The sequence below is a fragment of the Canis lupus genome, chromosome 33 (genome assembly GCF_048164855.1).
Source record: "Canis lupus baileyi chromosome 33, mCanLup2.hap1, whole genome shotgun sequence".
NCBI lineage: Eukaryota > Metazoa > Chordata > Mammalia > Carnivora > Canidae > Canis > Canis lupus.
In genome coordinates, this window is record NC_132870.1 from 5,384,355 (window position 1) to 5,403,113 (window position 18,759).

The window sequence follows — 18,759 nt, forward strand, 5'->3', positions numbered from 1 at the left end:
AATGTTAGTGAAGATGTGGAGCAACAGGAACTCTCCTACATCGCTGATGGAAGCACAAAATGGGACAGTCACTTTGGAAGACAGTGTGGCAATTTCTTACAAAATTAAACATGCTCTTACCATACAACGCAGCAACTGCCTTCCTCAGTATTTCCCTAAAGGAGTTCAAAACTCAGATTCACATAAAAACCTGAACACAGATATTTATAGCAGCTTTACTTATAATTGCCAAAACTTAAAAAGCACTAAGATGTCCTTCAATGGACAAATAGATAAACTGTGGTACATCCAGACAATGGAATATTATTCAGCACTTAAAAAGAAATGAGCTATCAAGCCATGAAAAGACAGGAGGAGCCTCAAGTGCATACTACTTAGTGAAATAAGTCAATTTGAAAGGGCTACATACTCTATGATTCCAGCAATATGACATTCTGGAAAAAGGAAAACTATGGAGGAAGAAAAGATTAGTGGTGGCCAGGGATGGGGGCTAGAGGAGATGAACAGGAGGAGCACAGAGAATTTTTAGGGCAGTGAAAATACTCTGCATGGTATTATAATATATGTCGTTATACATTTGCCTAAACCCATAAAAGGTACAACACCAAAAATGAACCCTATGGTAAACTATGGACTTTGATGACATATCAATATAGATTCATCCTTGGTTAGAAAAAAAAAAAAGTACCACTCTGGTAAGTGATGTTGATGACAGTGGAAGCTATGCATGTGTGTGGGCGGGGGGGGGGGGGGGGGGGGATAGGGGAGTATGGGAAATCTCAGTATCTCCCTCTCAATTTTGTTACAAACCTAAAACTACTCTAAAAATGTTAAGGCTTATAAAAATGAGAAAGAGTGCCTGACACTAACCTTTATCTAGGTAACAGTTGCAGGAAGGGAAAGATAGCAAGTCAGGCAAAATCCTCACAATTTTTTTGCTCTGGTGATTCCTTTCTCCTTTCCCTTTGAACAAGTAAAACTAAAACTTTACCTAACAAAAGGTCATATGCAAAAAAGACCTACATTCTTAAAGGAAGAAAAATGGTGGGGTTATTCTCTTTCCCTTGAAGAATTATTCTTCCCTTTGCCTAATTCACCGCTAGGCAGCTCTAGGTCATCTCTATTCAGCCATCCACTCACCAAATTGGATTTCAGTATCTGTGTTGTAACAGGAACTGGTCCAATGGCCAGAGAGGCAACATGGACAAAACACAAAAGATACTTACTCTGATAGAACTTACATTATAGTAATAAATAAACTCTGTGTTGGCTCCAAATCCTACAGATATGCAAAATTTAATAATATCTCATTACAACTAAATTCTATACCATCGAAACCACTTAGTGGCACTGTCAAGTTGATATCATGGATCATCGTGCATTTCAAGCTTTTTTTTTTTTTCTAAATGATTATGACTCATGGAACTTGAGCAATACTGAAGATTTATATGGAATATCAAAAGTTTAAGCTAAATACGCTTTTATTATTGACTAGCGTATTGACTAAATACGCTATTATTATTATTATTACATCTTATGTCATAAAGGGGAGATTTTTAATTAATTTTCTCAATCAATTAAATCAGGCAAGTTGGTCCTTCGTTAACACCATAATTAATTTAAATAAGAAATTGTCCAATTTTCATTTCCATGTGAGCTGTAGCTCTGATTTCAATGACTGTATTGATGCTGGCTTCTGCTCTAACTCTTCTCTGCCCTAGCCTTCCATTAGAGTCACTGAAAAGGAACGAGATGGGCTGACATGAGTTTCTCATCCTTGTCTAACAGGTTCTAATGAAATTTGTTGAGTTAATTTTCTATCTTTTCTTGTCAGAATTTCTGATGTTACTGAAGTAGAAGTGAAATGGCCAAGAGAAAAGCTGAAAGAGGGAGAAATTGCTCTAGATCATCTGTCCCTAAAAACTTGAAGGCTGGCTAAATTCAGACTCTAATTCACTTCCTGGGTAGAATAATTACTTTAGAATGACTGTATAATTTTAAGGGTGTCTACAAAGATATTTATGGCAAATAAACACCAATATTTATGAAACTAGTGTGTCTGAAGAATCAAAGTATATGAAAACAACCTTTCATACAATATAAATAGAATAACATATGTTTATTAATTTGTTTGGATATGCAACTTCTGCCCCATACCTAAGGCCCTAAGGAAATAAGAATCCCAAAAGCAGTCTTAGATTGCTAGGAACTAACAGTATAAAATAAAAGGCTATAGCAAATCTTAGTTTACCACCCCATCTGGGTAAACCACTTTAACTTTTTCCCTAAAATCCCAAAAGGTTGGATATTCAGAATTTGACAAAGTGTTCAATAAGCATATGCCCTGTTCAGATAATTTCTTGCTTCTGTATCTAAAATCATTTTTTGAGTACCACTATAAGGCATGCACTTAAGAAACCCTTTTTTGGGATGCCTGGGTGGCTCAGCAGTTTAGCGTCTGCCTTCAGCTCAGAGTGTGATCCTGGAATCCCAGGATCGAGTCCCACATCAGGCTCCCTACATGCAGCCTGCTTCTCCCTCTGCCTATGTCTCTACCTCTCTCTGTGTCCTTCATGAATGAATAAAGTTAAATAAAATTTAAAAATTTAATTAAAAAAAGAAATCCTCTAATTTTTAAAATTTCTCCAGCATATAAACATGTTCCTATAAGCATATATGTAGAAAACCATTTAAATGGTTTTAAAAACACCAGTATTAATCCGAAGGCATTCCACATGATTCATATATTGCTTACATGTACCTAAATTATTTTTTGAAGTCAATCATATATAAACAAAATATTTTACAGAACCACAAAAATAACTTTTCTTTATCACACTACAACAACCTAAAAATGTCAACAGAAGCAGCAGCATTTTGAATAGAAACCCCTTTTTTGCAGTCGTTGAGTAAGTAGCACTGTGATAAATAGCATGGACTCCAGTCAGATTGCCTACATTTGCATTCTACCTCCACCACTTAGGAGCTTTGTGGCTTTTCATAAGTTGCTTAAGTTCTCTGTGACAAAGTCCACGTTAGTAATATGGAGGTAACAGCACTTGCCTAACAGAGTTGGTGAGAAGATGAAATGAAATCTATTAAAGTGTTCAATAGGATGCTTGGCATTTAAGAAGCATTCAGTAAATATTATCACCAGTATGATTATATCAACAATGTTACTATTTCATGAGCTCAGTCTGTTATGTTTTGTACAAACAGAGCAACTGGTTTTGCATTTTTATAAATGTTTGCAACAAATCATAACACAATAGGCAAAATATTTGTTATATGATAAGGAGAAAAATCTGTGAAACCCACCTGCTAGCACAAAGATATGGTTTCCTGGTTCTCCTTGCTTAATAATGTAACTCCCTTGCTGGTAGTTTCTCCCATACATGCATTCCACCATGTCTTTGATCTGCTGAGGATCCAGTCTCTTTAGAAACTGATTTTTATTAAGGGCATCTGTAATGAGCTTCTTCTCACTGGTGTAATAGAAAAGAGATGTTAAGTTACAATAATGAATACCATGTTTTGTTATTTAGATTTACTTCATTTAAATTCCTGATATTACTACCTATATGTGTTTATTTTTTATTTAGTTTTATTTATTTATTTATTTATTTTTAATAAATTAATTTTTATTGGTGTTCAATTTACCAACATACAGAATAACACCCAGTGCTCATCCCGTCAAGTGTCCCCCTCAGTGCCTGTCACCCATTCACCCCCACCCCTGCCCTCCTCCCCTCCCACCACCCCTAGTTCATTTCCCAGAGTTAGGAGTCTTTATGTTCTGTCTCCCTTTCTGATATTTCCCACACATTTCTTCTCCCTTCCCTTATATTCCCTTTCACTATTATTTATATTCCCCAAATGAATGAGAACATACACTGTTTGTCCTCCGATTGACTTACTTCACTCAGCTTTAGTTTTATTTTTTTAAGATTATTTATTTATTTCTTCATGAGAGACACATAGAGAGAGGCAAAGACACAGGCAGAGGGAGAAGCAGGCTCCATGAAGGGAGCACGATGTGGGACTCAATCCCAGGACTCCAGGATCATGCCTTGGGCTGAAGGCAGGTGCTAAACCACTGAGCCACCCAGGGATCCTCACCACATGTATATTTTTAACTCTTCCGTCAAGGACAATTTTTTTTTCTAGCCCCACCAACACTGACCCTTAAAACTACCATACTTCACATGTAAACCTTTGAAAATATTTTTGAATAGTTTTCTGTAACTGGCATTATGTCAATTTTATTATCACTCCTACCTGTCATTGCCACAAATGTAGCATCTCTCAAGATCTCCAGATATATATAAATAATAATATTAGTAACATTAATGGATACATAATTTTTATATGGAAAGAAAATCTGGTTGGTTTGGTAGAAGGTATATTTAAGAAATTACAATGCAGTATTCATTTATTCATGTATTCTTGCATGCATTGGGCCTATAGTACTATTTTATTTAATCTTCACCATTATCCTGAGGGATAATTACTATTCCTACTTTACCAGTACGTAGACTACAAAGTAAGAAACAATATAATCCCCCTAGGATTTCAATCTAAGTCTGTGAGTCTGAAGAATGTATGGTTTCCATTCTATCTATTGCCTCTTCTGAGTTAAAGTCAGCTCCCTTGGGACTCGCTAGGTTTGCTCAGACACAGAGGGTGATGGTGGTAGACTGGATTTACCTAGGTTTTGACTCTTGGTATGCCTAGACTAGACACAACAGATCTTTCCAATCTCATAATCTATTCATTCCCCAAATCCAAGGCCCTCTTGTTGGTAATCCTAAAAATATTCTGTTTTCTTTTGGAAAAGAAGTAGCTCAAAATAGTTACCCAATCTTCATTACCATAAATTTCAAATGTTTTCATTAACATACTTTATATGTAGATATCACAGAATTATTGAGCTGGCAGAGAAGTGGCCTCGTGGGCTAAAACACAATCTCTGTACAACATATTTGATTTCAGTCAAACAGTGTGATTTCTAAAAATAAGGATTTTTTCCCCTGTATCTTTAATTCAAACTCTTTCGCATCACTAGCTTTCCTGTTTCAAAACGTGGTATTTTTCTACACAGAAAGTTCTCAAACATAAACTAGACATCAAGTAAAATTTCACGGAGTTGGATACTTCCTTTGTGACCCTCTCCATCAAATCATTAGGTGTACATGAAGTAAACCGAAGAAATTCCTTCTGCCCTATAGTGAGTCCATCATCCTTAGAGCCACACAAACTCTTTGAGTACTTTGAGAGCTTACTTCCTCCTGCAACTAAGGTATCGCCAAATCTTGTCATTTCTCTTTACAAAATATCACAGGTATCCATTTTATCAAGGATGTCACCCCAATCCAAGAAAAAAAAATTAGGTCTGAACAACGTTAATAGCTTCTTTTTAGCATTTCAGCTTCTAGTCTCTTTCCCCTGTGGTCTATTCTATACTATATTATCAGATTATTCTTGCTAAAAAACTGACTTCATCTGATCTCATTTCCCCCTCATCTGCTAAAGCAAATAATTCCTTCAACTAATATATACCAAGAAATTACTTTGGCTACACGTTCTTCTCAGAGAGCAAACAGTAGAACTATGAACATAATGCCAAAAAAGCCTCAGCTTTCATGGGCTTTTCATGCTCTCCTAACATTTCAGCCAGTGTTTCATCAATGCCCACATAGCCTAATTTCCCAAAATATGTTCCAAGTGGTGCTCTTCCTTCATAAGCAAAAGTGTGCTCAGTTGGAATAATTTTGGAAATTGACAATGCATCCTTTGAGAGTTCAAAGAAACCTTGCAGTAAACAAATCTTTTAAATCAATGTTTCCAAACCTCAATGTCTTTTTTATTTATTTCTTCTTTTGGCTTAACCTCTCTGAACATTTTGTGGAAGTAGTTTGAAAACTCTTTTGTCCATAGCAGAAAATCAACATCCCACAATCTGGTGTTCACCATCCCATGACTCCACTGCATCCATCCAGTACTTACTTGCTAAAACAAATCCTTTGCTTCAGATAGGCTGGTATCCTCATGGTCTTCTATGCCCGCCAACTTTATCTTTAGGTTTAGCTAGTTTCCTCCTCCAACTTAACTTAGTTTCTTCTCCTCTCAACTGACTGAATCCTTATAACTCTCCCTTTATGATCTAGTCAACTCTGCCTCGATGCTGTAGCTCACACAGAATCTTTTAAGTCTAGTATAAGCTCCTTAAGTGTTGTATTCATGTCTATTAATTCAACAGATTTTATCAAACATTTACTTAGGACATAAAAATTAATTAAGCATGGCCTCAAAGAGTTCGCAAATCCTTTTAACTTAATTTAGTGTATAACCCTATTAAAATATTCTACTATTAGAAAAGAGTTCTATGACTTCTTCTCCAAACTAGATTATAATTTAAAAAAAAAAGATTTTATTTATTTATTTGACAGAAAGAGAGAGAGAAAGAGTACAAGCAGGGAGAGTGACAGAGAGAGAAGCAGGCTCCCCATGGAGCAGGGAGCCCGACGTGAGGCTTGATTCCAGGACCCTGGGATCATGAACTGAGCTGAAGGCAGATGCTCAACCGACTGAGCCACCCAGTCTAGGCACCTCTAGATTATAAATTCTTAAAGGACTGGGTCTTCTCTTGAATTGTCTTGGAGGCAGCATACAGCAGTGACTGTATGACAAAGAGTATGAACTTTGCCACTCCTATGGTTATTATTGTCCAGATCTTACAGAATAGCCCTCCATACTCACACAATACAATTTCAAAAGCTAAGTAAAGTCTATTTTTACCAATTTTTTTGAAAGCACTAGAGATCTATCAACATGGCAACAGCCTGAAAAGTCATGATCAACAAGAGAATATGTGCTTGACATTCACCTCTACTTTTTCCTTCAGGGTATTTGCTGAGTCATACACAGCACTGAGCAGTTTTGGCAGTCTCAAATGATTAGGAAGACCAAAGTTAATGTTGAAAGCACACCATGAAGGAAGAATCCTGGTAAACACCCAGAATTTCAGATGGGACACCTGTAAGGCTGCAACCTAGGAGTAAACACCAGCCCAAAACAGGCTAGCTCCAAATAGACTGAACACTAACTTCAAAATAAATTCCTATTTTGGTTAAAATGACTTGATCCTAGCCTGACTGCCTGCCACAAGCAAAGGTAAATGTCTTCTGTTGGATGTTCACAAAATCTAGAGACTCAAATTTTCTCTAGAGTTTTTCACTAAAGAGTATCTGGCATGACATCAGGCATACCAAGAGAAAAGACCAAATGACTGAAGACCAAGAGAAAAAAGACAATAGAAGCAGACCAAATATATCAATAAATTGCTGGTATAAGATATAGACTTTAATATAACCATATCCAAGGAAAACCATACCTAGGACCATCATAGTCAAATGGCTGAAAACCAAATAGAGGCAGAAAAATCTACAATGCAACTAAAAAAAGAGATACATTACCTTAAATGACCAACAACATGACTGACTTACTCCTCAATTGAAAGAACAGAAGCCAGAGACAGTGGGATAGCCCCAAAGAGCTTTAAAATGCCTATTTCCAATACCTTAATCCAGTGAAAACATCTTCAAAAACAAAAGCAAATGAATACCATTTCAAAGTGTCATTCCACTGCCAACAGACTCATAATAGTGGAGAGCTCCAGACAAACAGAAAATGATCCCAGATGTAAACTAATAGATGTTAGAAGGAAGAAAGAACAATGGAAAAAGTAAATATGTGGATGACTAAAGGAAGCTTATCTTTATAAAAGAGAAATATCAATACATGCTAGATTTTAAAATGTATGATAAATAAAATGTTTGAGAATAATAGCCAAGTTGTGAGGGGGGGAGGGTAGCAGTAAACATAATTTAAGGCCCAGGAAGTAATAAAACTACTAATATATATTATAAATTTAATAAATTAAGGAAGTATGTCATAATTTGGGGTAACCCTTATAAGGTTAGCCAGAGAATGTTTAACCAGAAAGCTAACAGAAAAGAAAATGGAATTATAATACACATTTAATTGATCCTAAAAAATGTCAAGAAAGTAGAGGAAAAGAAATCAAAGGAAAAGAAAAAAACATTAATAAGCAAATATTTGCATTTACACTAAAGATAAACATACTAAATACTGCAATTAAAAGATTGTCAGATTGAAAAATAAAATAAAAAGGAAATACGAAATGTGTGTTACCTATAAGAAGCATTCCTTAAAGTTAAGGATATAGAAAGGCTGCAAATAAGATGGTAGGAAGAGGTATTTATCCTATATAAAAACCAATTATAAAGAAAATGTTTCTTGAGGCAGGAAAGTAGACTTTAATGAAAAGCACATTTCTGGAAATGAGGAATATTTCACTTTGATATGATCAGGAAGATATAGGTATTCTAAATCCATATGCAATTAACTAGATAGCATCAAATATAAAAACAAAATTGACAAAAATAAAAGAATAAACTAATCCACAATTATTTTGAGAGATTTTAACACATCCCTTTAAGTAACTCACAGAACAAGTGGACAAAAATTAGTCAGAACATAGCTCTAAACAATTGACTATCAAAGTTAATTTCTTGACCTCATTGATAGTCTAAAAGGTTACATTTGGGGCACCTGAGTGGCTCAGTCAATTAAGTGTCCAATTCCTGGTTTCAGCTCAGGTCATGATCTTAGGATATGAGACTAAGCCCAGCAATGCGCTCCACACTGGGCATGGAGCCTGCTTTAGCTTGTCTTTTTCCCTCTCCCTCTGTCCCTCCCTACCTCCCCCTCAAAAAGAAAAAGAAAAGATAAGATTGCATTCAACAAATTCAGAATACACATTCTTTTCATGTACACAAAAACCTTCATGAATATTGACCATATGGTGAGCCATAAAGCAAGTCTCAACAATACAAAGCATGTTATTTGAACAGTAGAATTAAGCTAGAAATCAATAATAAAAAATAATAAAAAAATTCTCAAGTGTTTAAGAATTGAGTAACACAATTTTTGAGCAATACACTTACTTTTTTATTTTTTATTTTTATTTCTATGTTTTTTAGAAAGAGGAGAGAGTGAGCATGTGCATGAGCAGGGCAGTGGGAGGGATAAAGGCAGAGGGAGAAGGAGAGAGAGAATCTCAAGCAGGCTCCACACTCAGCGTGGAGCCCAATGCAGGGCTCAATCTCATGACCCTGAGATCATGACCCTCGTGAACCAAAAAGCAAGAGTCAGATGCTTAACCGACTGAGCTACCTAATGGTGCCTCAAGCAATATATTTCTAAATAGCCCACTGATCAATGATTAAATAATAAGGAAAATCAAATCATATTTTGAAATAAGTGATAAAAATGTAACATACTAAAACTTGTGAGGTGTACATAAATCATGCTATGAGAAAAATTTACAGTATTAAATAGATACACTGGAAAAGAGGAAAGATAAAAGTGAATAACTCAACTGCTAGAAGAAGAAGAGCAGAGTGAGCTCAAAAAAGAAAGAAGGTAAAAAATAAAATGGAAGCAGAAAAATAGTAAAACAGGAAAAAAAGTACAATGATGAGAATCAACACAGCACAAAATAGTTTTTAGAAAGACATAAAACTGAGGAATTATGGCAATACAAGGAGACAAAATAATTAACAATATTAAAAATCAGAAGGGAGACATCTCTATAGATATTACAGATACAGAAAGAAATGAGTAGGCAGGGGCAGCCCAGGTGGCTCAGCGGTTTAGCACCACCTTCGGCTCAGGACGTGATCCTGGGGACCCGGGGTCAAGTCCCACATCGGGCTCCCTGCTTGGCGCCTACTTCTCCCTCTGCCTGTGTCTCTGCCTCTCTCTCTGTCTCCCATGAATGAATGAATGAATGAATAAATAAATAAATAAATAAATAAATAAATAAATAAATAAAATCTTTAAAAAAAAAAGAAAGGAGTGGGCAGAATAACCAAATCCTAAAATTTAGATGAAATTAAAAACTTCCTGGAAAAATACAACAAACCACATCTGACAAAAGAATAAAAAAGTGATTAGCCATTAGGAAAATTAAACAAAAACTATTCCATGCTCATGGATTGGCAGAATTAATACTGTGAAAACGTCAATGTTACCCAGGGCAATGTACACGTTTAATGCAATCCCTATCAAAATACCATGGACTCTCTTCAGAGAGTTAGAACAAATTATTTTAAGATTTGTGTGGAATCAGAAAAGACCCCGAATAGCCAGGGGAATTTTAAAAAAGAAAACCATATCTGGGGGCATCACAATGCCAGATTTCAGGTTGGACTACAAAGCTGTGGTCATCAAGACAGTGTGGTACTGGCACAAAAACAGACACATAGATCAATGGAACGGAATAGAGAACCCAGAAGTGGACCCTGAACTTTATGGTCAACTAATATTCGATAAAGGAGGAAAGACTATCCATTGGAAGAAGGACAGTCTCTTCAATAAATGGTGCTGGGAAAATTGGACATCCACATGCAGAAGAATGAAACTAGACCACTCTCTCGACACAGACACAAAGATAAACTCAAAATGGATGAAAGATCTAAATGTGAGACAAGAGTCCATCAAAATCCTAGAGGAGAACACAGGCAACACCCTTTTTGAACTCAGCCGCAGTAACTTCTTGCAAGATACATCCACGAAGGCAAAAGAAACAAAAGCAAAAATGAACTATTGGGACTTCATCAAGATAAGAAGCTTCTGCACAGCAAAGGATACAGTCAACAAAACTAAAAGACAACCTACAGAATGGGAGAAGATATTTGCAAATGACATATCAGATAAAGGGCTAGTTTCCAAGATCTATAAAGAACTTATTAAACTCAACACCAAAGAAACAAACAATCCAATCATGAAATGGGCAAAAAATATGAAGAGAAATCTCACAGAGGAAGACATAGACATGGCCAACATGCACATGAGAAAATGCTCCACATCACTTGCCATCAGGGAAATACAAATCAAAACCACAATGAGATCCCACCTCACACCAGTGAGAATGGGGCAAATTAACAAGGCAGGAGACCACAAATGTTGGAGAGGATGCGGAGAAAAGGGAACCCTCCTACACTGTTGGTGGGAATGTGAACTGGTGCAGCCACTCTGGAAAACTGTGTGGAGGTTCCTCAAAGAGTTAAAAATAGACCTGCACTACGACCCAGCAATTGCACTGTTGGGGATTTACCCCAAAGATACAGATGCAATGAAACGCCGGGACACCTGCACCCCGATGTTTCTAGCAGCAATGTCCACAATAGCCAAACTGTGGAAGGAGCCTCAGTGTCCATCGAAAGATGAATGGATAACGAAGATGTGGTCTATGTATACAATGGAATATTCCTCAGCCATTAGAAACGACAAATACCCACCATTTGCTTCAACGTGGACGGAACTGGAGGGTATTATGCTGAGTGAAATAAGTCAGTCGGAGAAGGACAAACATTGTATGTTCTCATTCATTTGGGGAATATAAATAATAGTGAAAGGGAATATAAGGGAAGGGAGAAGAAATGTGTGGGGAAATATCAGAAAGGGAGACAGAACATAAAGACTCCTAACTCTGGGAAATGAAATAGGGGTGGTGGAAGGGGAGGAGGGCGGGGGGTGGGGGTGACTGGGTGACAGGCACTGAGGGGGGCACTTGACGGGATGAGCACTGGGTGTTATTCTGTATGTTGGTAAATTGAACACCAATAAAAAATAAATTTATTATAAAAAAAAGAAAAATTAAACAAAAAATAAACTATCTCACAAAAGGAGTTCTAGACCCTACCATTAAGTTTTCCAGACACTTATGGAAAAAATAATATTAATCTTAATAATTTTTTCCAGAAAAAAAAAAAAAAGAATTTCTCCCAACTTACTTTAGAGTATGGCAATAGCCTGATAACAAAATCCACATCACAAGAAAGAAAAATTAATGTAATTAACCACATGAAAACAGCAAAGGATAAAAAAAATAGCAAAATCTTATTGGATGCAGAAAAAGTATTTGATAAAATCAAACACCTATATGATTTCTAAATTTTAAAAAAGCTCTTAGCAAATTAGAAATAGACTGGAATGGAATCTCATTAATCTGATAAAAGGTTATGTATAGAATAAAACAAAAACAGAAATGGTAAAACACATGGTAAAATACTGAGAGCTTTCCTTGAGGTATCAGAAATTGGATGTTTCAATTTGATCCTGAACCAAAAGTCTGAGCAAATGTAATAAGGTGAGAAAAAAAGAAATAATATCAAAGATGTAACAAAGGAAAAGAAGAAATAAACCTGCCATCCTTCCTAAACCTATCCTAAAGATATGCTGTGTAAGTGGTAAACTATCAAAATTAACAACTGATTTCAACAACTGGATATAAGTCTCCAAACAAATTCAATTATATTCCTCTATCCCAGAATCAAAAAACTAAAAATGAAAATTTTTAATTTATGTCACTTTAAAAAGATAACAAAACATCAACCACACAGAATTTATCAAACAGAAATGTGTAAGACCCCTACAAAGAGAAGTACAAAATATTAAGAGAAATGAAAGAAAGAGATGGAGGCATATACCACAGTTGTGGATGAGAAGACTAAAGTCTTTAATGATGTCAAATCTACTTAGACTAATTAGGTTCAATGAAACCCCAATCTACATTCTGAAAAAAAATTTTATAAAAATGAACAAGGTAATACTAAAATTCTTAGTCACAAAAAGGCCCAAGAATAGCCATCACAACAGTGAACAACACAAAGTTGGAAGTCTTAAAGTAATAGATATCAGGAATTACTATACATCAAAATAATTAGAAGAATATAGTCATGCCACAAGAATGAACTAAAAGACCTGTAGAACAGAGTAGAAAGTCCAAAAATCCACTTACATATACATAAATACTTAATTTAGGACGACGGTTGTACTACAGAGCTATGGGGAAAAACAGACATCAATGGAAAATACATACTTCTAAAATGGTTCACCCTTGTGCATTACCAAGGAAAAGATAACCAAAACCAAAACCAGATAGCACAGCATACATAGCAGAATGGCTAAAATGAAAAAAATGGACAATGCCAAATGCTGCTGAGCATGTAGAGTAACTTAAAACTCATGAAGTTACTAGTGGGAGTATACATTTGTTCAACTACTTTGGAAAATTACACAGCAATCTAAATTAAATGTAAACTTAGATAAAATGTACTACCCAGCAATTCCATTCCTAGGTAGATAACCACCATAAATTATATATATATAATTTATATATAATATATTATATACATAACATACTGTGTATGTGTAGATAGATATAGATACAGATAAATATCTACAGAGAGAGACATACATGACAAATTGTTCATGGCAGCCTTACTCAAAATTGCTAAATACCAGGACACCTGGGTTCAGTTAAGTGTTTGTCTTTGGCTCAGATCATGATCTTAGGGTCCTGGGATCAAGCCCCACACTGGCCTTCCTGCTCAACTGAATGAATAATCTTTTAAAAAGTTGCTAAATTAAAAAAATAAAAATAAAAAAAATAAAAAGTTGCTAAATACCAAAATTAACCAAATGCCCAACAACAGTAGAATTGATAAACTGTGGTATAACCACCCAGTAACTACTACACAGCAATATTAATTAATAAATTAGTAATTATTAACAATAAATAATAAATTACTGCCACATACAATAACATAAGTGAATCTCGCTATATAAACCAAGCAAGCTAGGAACGCCTGGTAGCTCTGTGGTTAAGCGTCTGCCTTCAGCCTAGGCCGTGATCTTGGAGACCCAGGATCGAGTCCCACATCGAGCTCCCTGCATGGAGCCTGCTTCTCCCTCTGCCTGTGTCTCTGCCTCTCTCTCTGTGTCTCTCATGAATAAATAAATAAAATATTAAAATAAATAAATAAACCAAGCAAGCTAGACTCTATATATAGAGTACATACCCTATAAATCATTAAAATAAAATTCAAAAAAATTGGGGTGCCTGGGTGGCTCAGTCAATTAAGCATCTGCCTTTGACTCAGGTCATGATCTTGGGGTTCTGGGATTGAGCCACTTGACCAGCTCCCTGCTCAGTGGGGAGCCTGCTTCTCCCTCTCCCTCTGTGCCTCCTCCCCACTCATGCATGCTGTCTCTCAAATAAATAAATAAAATCTTTTTAAAAATTCAAAAATAGGCAAAAAGTAATCTGTGATAATACTAGCACAGACACTGGCTACCTTTGAGGTAGATAATGGGTAGAGATTAGAAGGGAAAAAGAGAGACTGAGGTGCTGGGAATGATTGATTACCTAATCTGTTTGGTGGTTACATGGGCTTGTTCACTTTATGATTTACATACTTCAATGAAAAGTTAATTTAAAAAAATGTGTATATAGCTTTGGAGTCCGAAAATCCTAGGTTCAAATCTCAACTCGGCCACATCCTTGCTGTACAACCCTGGCCAAGTCACTGAACCTTTCCGAATCTCAAACTTCTCCCCTGTGACTTGACTAGAGCATGGTAATCATATCTACTTCACTGGAATATTATGCACATTAACTAAGGCGCCAATAAATACTTTAAAAATGGCAGTATTAGTAATTAGCGATGGTGGTTGTCATAGCATGTTTTGGGGGGTGAGTAGGAAGTTAGAGTGGAATGGGAAAAGTTCTAGAAACCAGGGAGAAACAAAGAGGCACTGCCAAGACACTCAGCCTCAGTTCCTCCAGCAGGGCTTGAACTCAAATCCCTGTCTATGGGCGGCAGCATCAGTGATCCTCCGGTAATCCTTTTACATCCTCCACTTATTTAATCAACATTCTTGGAAGCAGTAAATTTCTGCCCTCTAAATTGCTTCAGGAAATTTAATTTGTCAAAGTCCACCAACAGTTCCTGTTATATAGGGTCCTCCATCTTCTTTCTCTGGTCCCGAAGATTAGAAGCCTGTGTTCTCACTATTTGCTTTTGTTGGGCAACAGCACGTATCCTGCAAACCTTCTTTGCACAAGGCTCAGTGCAAAGCAGGGGCCAGTGGCCTCTGCCTTCTTTCTTGTCCTCTCAAGGATTTCTTGTGAGCATAGAAGTTGAGGCCATGCAACTTGTGTGGCATTTCATAGCTTAATTATATATACGAAAAGAAAGCCTACTGTAAAGCCTATTTGTCAAGGGCACAAGATCTGGAGCCAAGATGCCAGGGTTTGATTCCCAATTCTGCCGCTTATGAACTGGGGAACCCTGGGCAAGTCACTTAATCTCGAGTTTTCTCAGCTGTAAAATTACAATGAACACAGTCCAGGGGTTATGGGATTTCTATGACAATTTAATGAGTTCACAGTATAAACCTCTAAGAACAGCGCCCCGCATGTAAAACATATTACCTAAGGGATAGCTATTACTCATAAGTCAGCAAGTTCCCAGCAATTTAAAAACCTGTAAGTCAAAACAGCCCTAAAACCTATACTTAAGTCCTGTCTTGGTTTTATTGTGAGAGACCCCTTCACAATGGTGGTAAAACTCCTGACAATCCAGCCTCCCTGACTGGCCTCCAGGTGCTCAGAGAACCTGTGGCCCACTGACTTACCTGCAGGTCCACAAATGTGCCAGGCCACCCTGTCTCCTCGCCAGCCATTCCTCCTTCAAAACCCAGCTCGAGATCATCTTTCATGGAGCTTTTCCTGATCCCACCAAGCAAAGTATGCTCCCTCCTTCCTCTGTAGACCTACCTCTTTGAATATGAATCACACAAGACTGCCATACATGTTAGTTTCCCCAAAGAGACTGTGATCTCCAATGGGGTGACTATGTTTTCTTCATCTTCTTATGACCTAAACTCTACAAGTGCACCTGGCACACAGGAGGAACTGGACAAGATCAAGAATGCTAATGGACATGCAAATTCTTTCTCCTAGTTTAAAAATTACGGGTTCAGAGACAAGAGTGGAGAGGAGGAATGTCAGTTACTTGGTAAATAAGCCACAGATAATAAGTAAAATAAGCATCTCTTGATTTCCTTTTCCCCCCAAATTTTTGAGCAATAAACCAACAAGAAAAAAAAGCCTAATAAATGCACATTTATTTGAGAAACTAGATTGAGAAAGATGAGATCATTCCATGATAATCAGAAAATGAGCATGACTTTCTCCCACCAGCTCTCTCACCCTATTGCCCACGTAATTAAATACGGTTGTAATTTAATCATGTTTACTGTTACTTCACGCTCACGACAAAGACTTCTCACTCCCTTTCTTAAATGTGTGCAGATGATCCTATTCCCATGAGCATCCAAGAACAGAGTTTAATAATGAAATGTTGAAAACAACCAACGTTTACAAGGAAGTTAATCTGACACACTCAATGATATGCATAATCGTCATTGTGCTGCATGGTAATTAGGTAGAAATGGTAAATAGTTCCCTTAAAAATCTGTAATGAGTATTTCTCTTAAATTGGCACATTGAACATTTCTGGAGTCAGCTGCAGGGAAGCCTTTTCCTATAATAAAATACTGGTTCCCAATAGTCATTGCACATTATGATCCTCTGGGGAGATTTTATAAATCCTGACGCCCAGGGTGCTCACCTCAAACCAATTTAATAAGACTCCCTGGCGGATGAACCTCAAGCATCGGTATTTTTAAATACTCCCCAGGTGATTACAATGTGCACTCAAGGTGAAGAATTACAGCTGTAAACAAGAAAATGCAAGGGAGCTTGAAGTGCTCCTTTTCCTCTACTAAAGGCTCATGGAGCAATCAATGAATTACTATCAAGTAATTAATGATGATTGATTAATTAATAATAATTTAATTTTGTCACAGGACTTTTCCATGTCTCATTCTCCTCTGCAATATTACAAATAAACACAGAAATGGGAAAATCATTATTCTTCTCTCTCTCCTTCCAGGAAACTACATAGAACCTGAAATGTGTCCTAGCACATTGGGGCAATGCTGTCAAGTCAGCCCCAGGACTCTGGACTTTAAAAAAAAAATTGTGGTAAATTTACATTATACAAACTATACCATTTTAAGGGTATAGTGCAGTGGCATTAAGTATATTCTCTCTGTTTTGCAACTATCATCATCATTCGTCTACGGAGCTTTTTTCATCTTCCCAAACTAAAACTCTGTACCCATTAAACAATAGCTCCCATTCTCTGCTCTTGCCAGCCCCTGGCAACCTCTAATTCTGCTATATGTCTCTACAAAGTTGAAGACTCTAGGTTTGCCATATAAGTGGATTACTACAGTATTTGTCCCTTTATGTCCAACTTATTCACTTGGCATAATGTCCTCAAGGTTTGTTCATGTTGCAGCATGAACAAGGAAGGAATTTCCTTCCTTTTTTGAGGCTGAATAATATCCCATTGTATGTATATACTGTATTTTGTTTACCCATTCATCCATCAGTAGACATTGGGTTGATTACACATTTTGGCCCCTATAAATAGCTCACAACATGCTGCTATGGATACACATATACGTGCCTCTGGACTTTTTATGTATTGCTTTACATATCCAGTATGGCTAACATTCTTAGCCAGGGAATCTCACAACAAGAAAACGAAAGGGCCTGGCATAGTGTGTGGATTTCTAAGATGGTCCCGTGATCTCTACCCCCTGGTATTAAGCTCTTATATAATCCCAACCCTCAAGTGAGATGGAATCTGTGATTTGCTCCTTGCCAACAGAATATGGCAACAGTGATGGGAGGGTCACTCCATGTGTGTAATATACAATTTCATCTTAGTCAACTATAAAGAGATTCTCCAAATGGCCTTGAAGAAGTGAGCTGCCCTGTTGTGAAAGGATCTGGGAGCAAAAATATGGTTAGGAACTCTGGGCAGCCACTAGAAGCTGAAAGCAGCCACTGAAGACAGCCAGCAAGAAAGTGAGGATCTCAGTCTTACAACCACAAGGAACTTAGTTCTGCCAACAATCACATGAGCTTGGAGAAGGCCTTCTTCCACTAGAAAGCTACAGGAAGGGACACAGCCAGCTGACTCCGACTACTATCTTCTGAAGCCCTGAGCAGATGACCTAATCATTGTGCCTAAACTCCCAACCCACAGAAATTCTGAGAGAACAAGTATGTGTTATTCTAAGCCACTAGGTTTGTAGTGGCTTATCACACAGCAACAGAAACGAATACACCTGGGTGTCCTTGAATTTCTAAGTCCAAGAAATTTCAGGTAAAGTCTTATTCACTTTTTACCTACCTTTTCCTCATCTGATCTGGAAAGAAGGGACTGGAAGCTACAGATCTTTCTTTCCTCCATATTTCCCAGAGCTTGGTCTATAAACTCCAAAAAGTTGATCAAAACTACTGCTTGAAATTTACCAATTAAAGTTAATCAGACATGACAAACATATGGACATGACAAACATATACTTCTGGAAGGATTAAATGGACATTAAGAGTTTCTGATTGGGATCCCTGGGTGGCGCAGCGGTTTGGCGCCTGCCTTTGGCCCAGGGCGCGATCCTGGAGATCCGGGATCGAATCCCACGTCAGGCTCCCAGTGCATGGAGCCTGCTTCTCCCTCTGCCTGTGTCTCTACCTCTCTCTCTCTCACTGTGTGCCTATCATGAATAAATAAAAATTAAAAAAATAATAATAATAAAGCTTCTGTCTTTAAAAAAAAAAAGAGTTTCTGATTGTTCACCTCTTAGTCTGAATGATATACAAGATATCTTCTGGCCATTCTAAGCTATATATATATATCTCAAAAAACAACAACAACAACACCCACACAAAAATCTGTCAAAGAA

The 18,759-nt window shown here is 37.0% G+C and overlaps 1 protein-coding gene across 3 annotated transcripts in view; it reads right to left on the reverse strand.

Moving 5' to 3' along the window:
- The window catches only part of PRKG2 (protein kinase cGMP-dependent 2), a 99,706-nt gene that overhangs the window by 61,293 nt on the left and 19,654 nt on the right, over positions 1-18,759 (reverse strand). For all 3 annotated transcript variants that reach the window (XM_072810807.1, XM_072810806.1, XM_072810808.1), the window contains exon 3: positions 3,319-3,485. In XM_072810807.1, the coding sequence (XP_072666908.1) occupies positions 3,319-3,485 (167 nt within the window). The remainder of the gene's footprint in view (positions 1-3,318; positions 3,486-18,759) is intronic.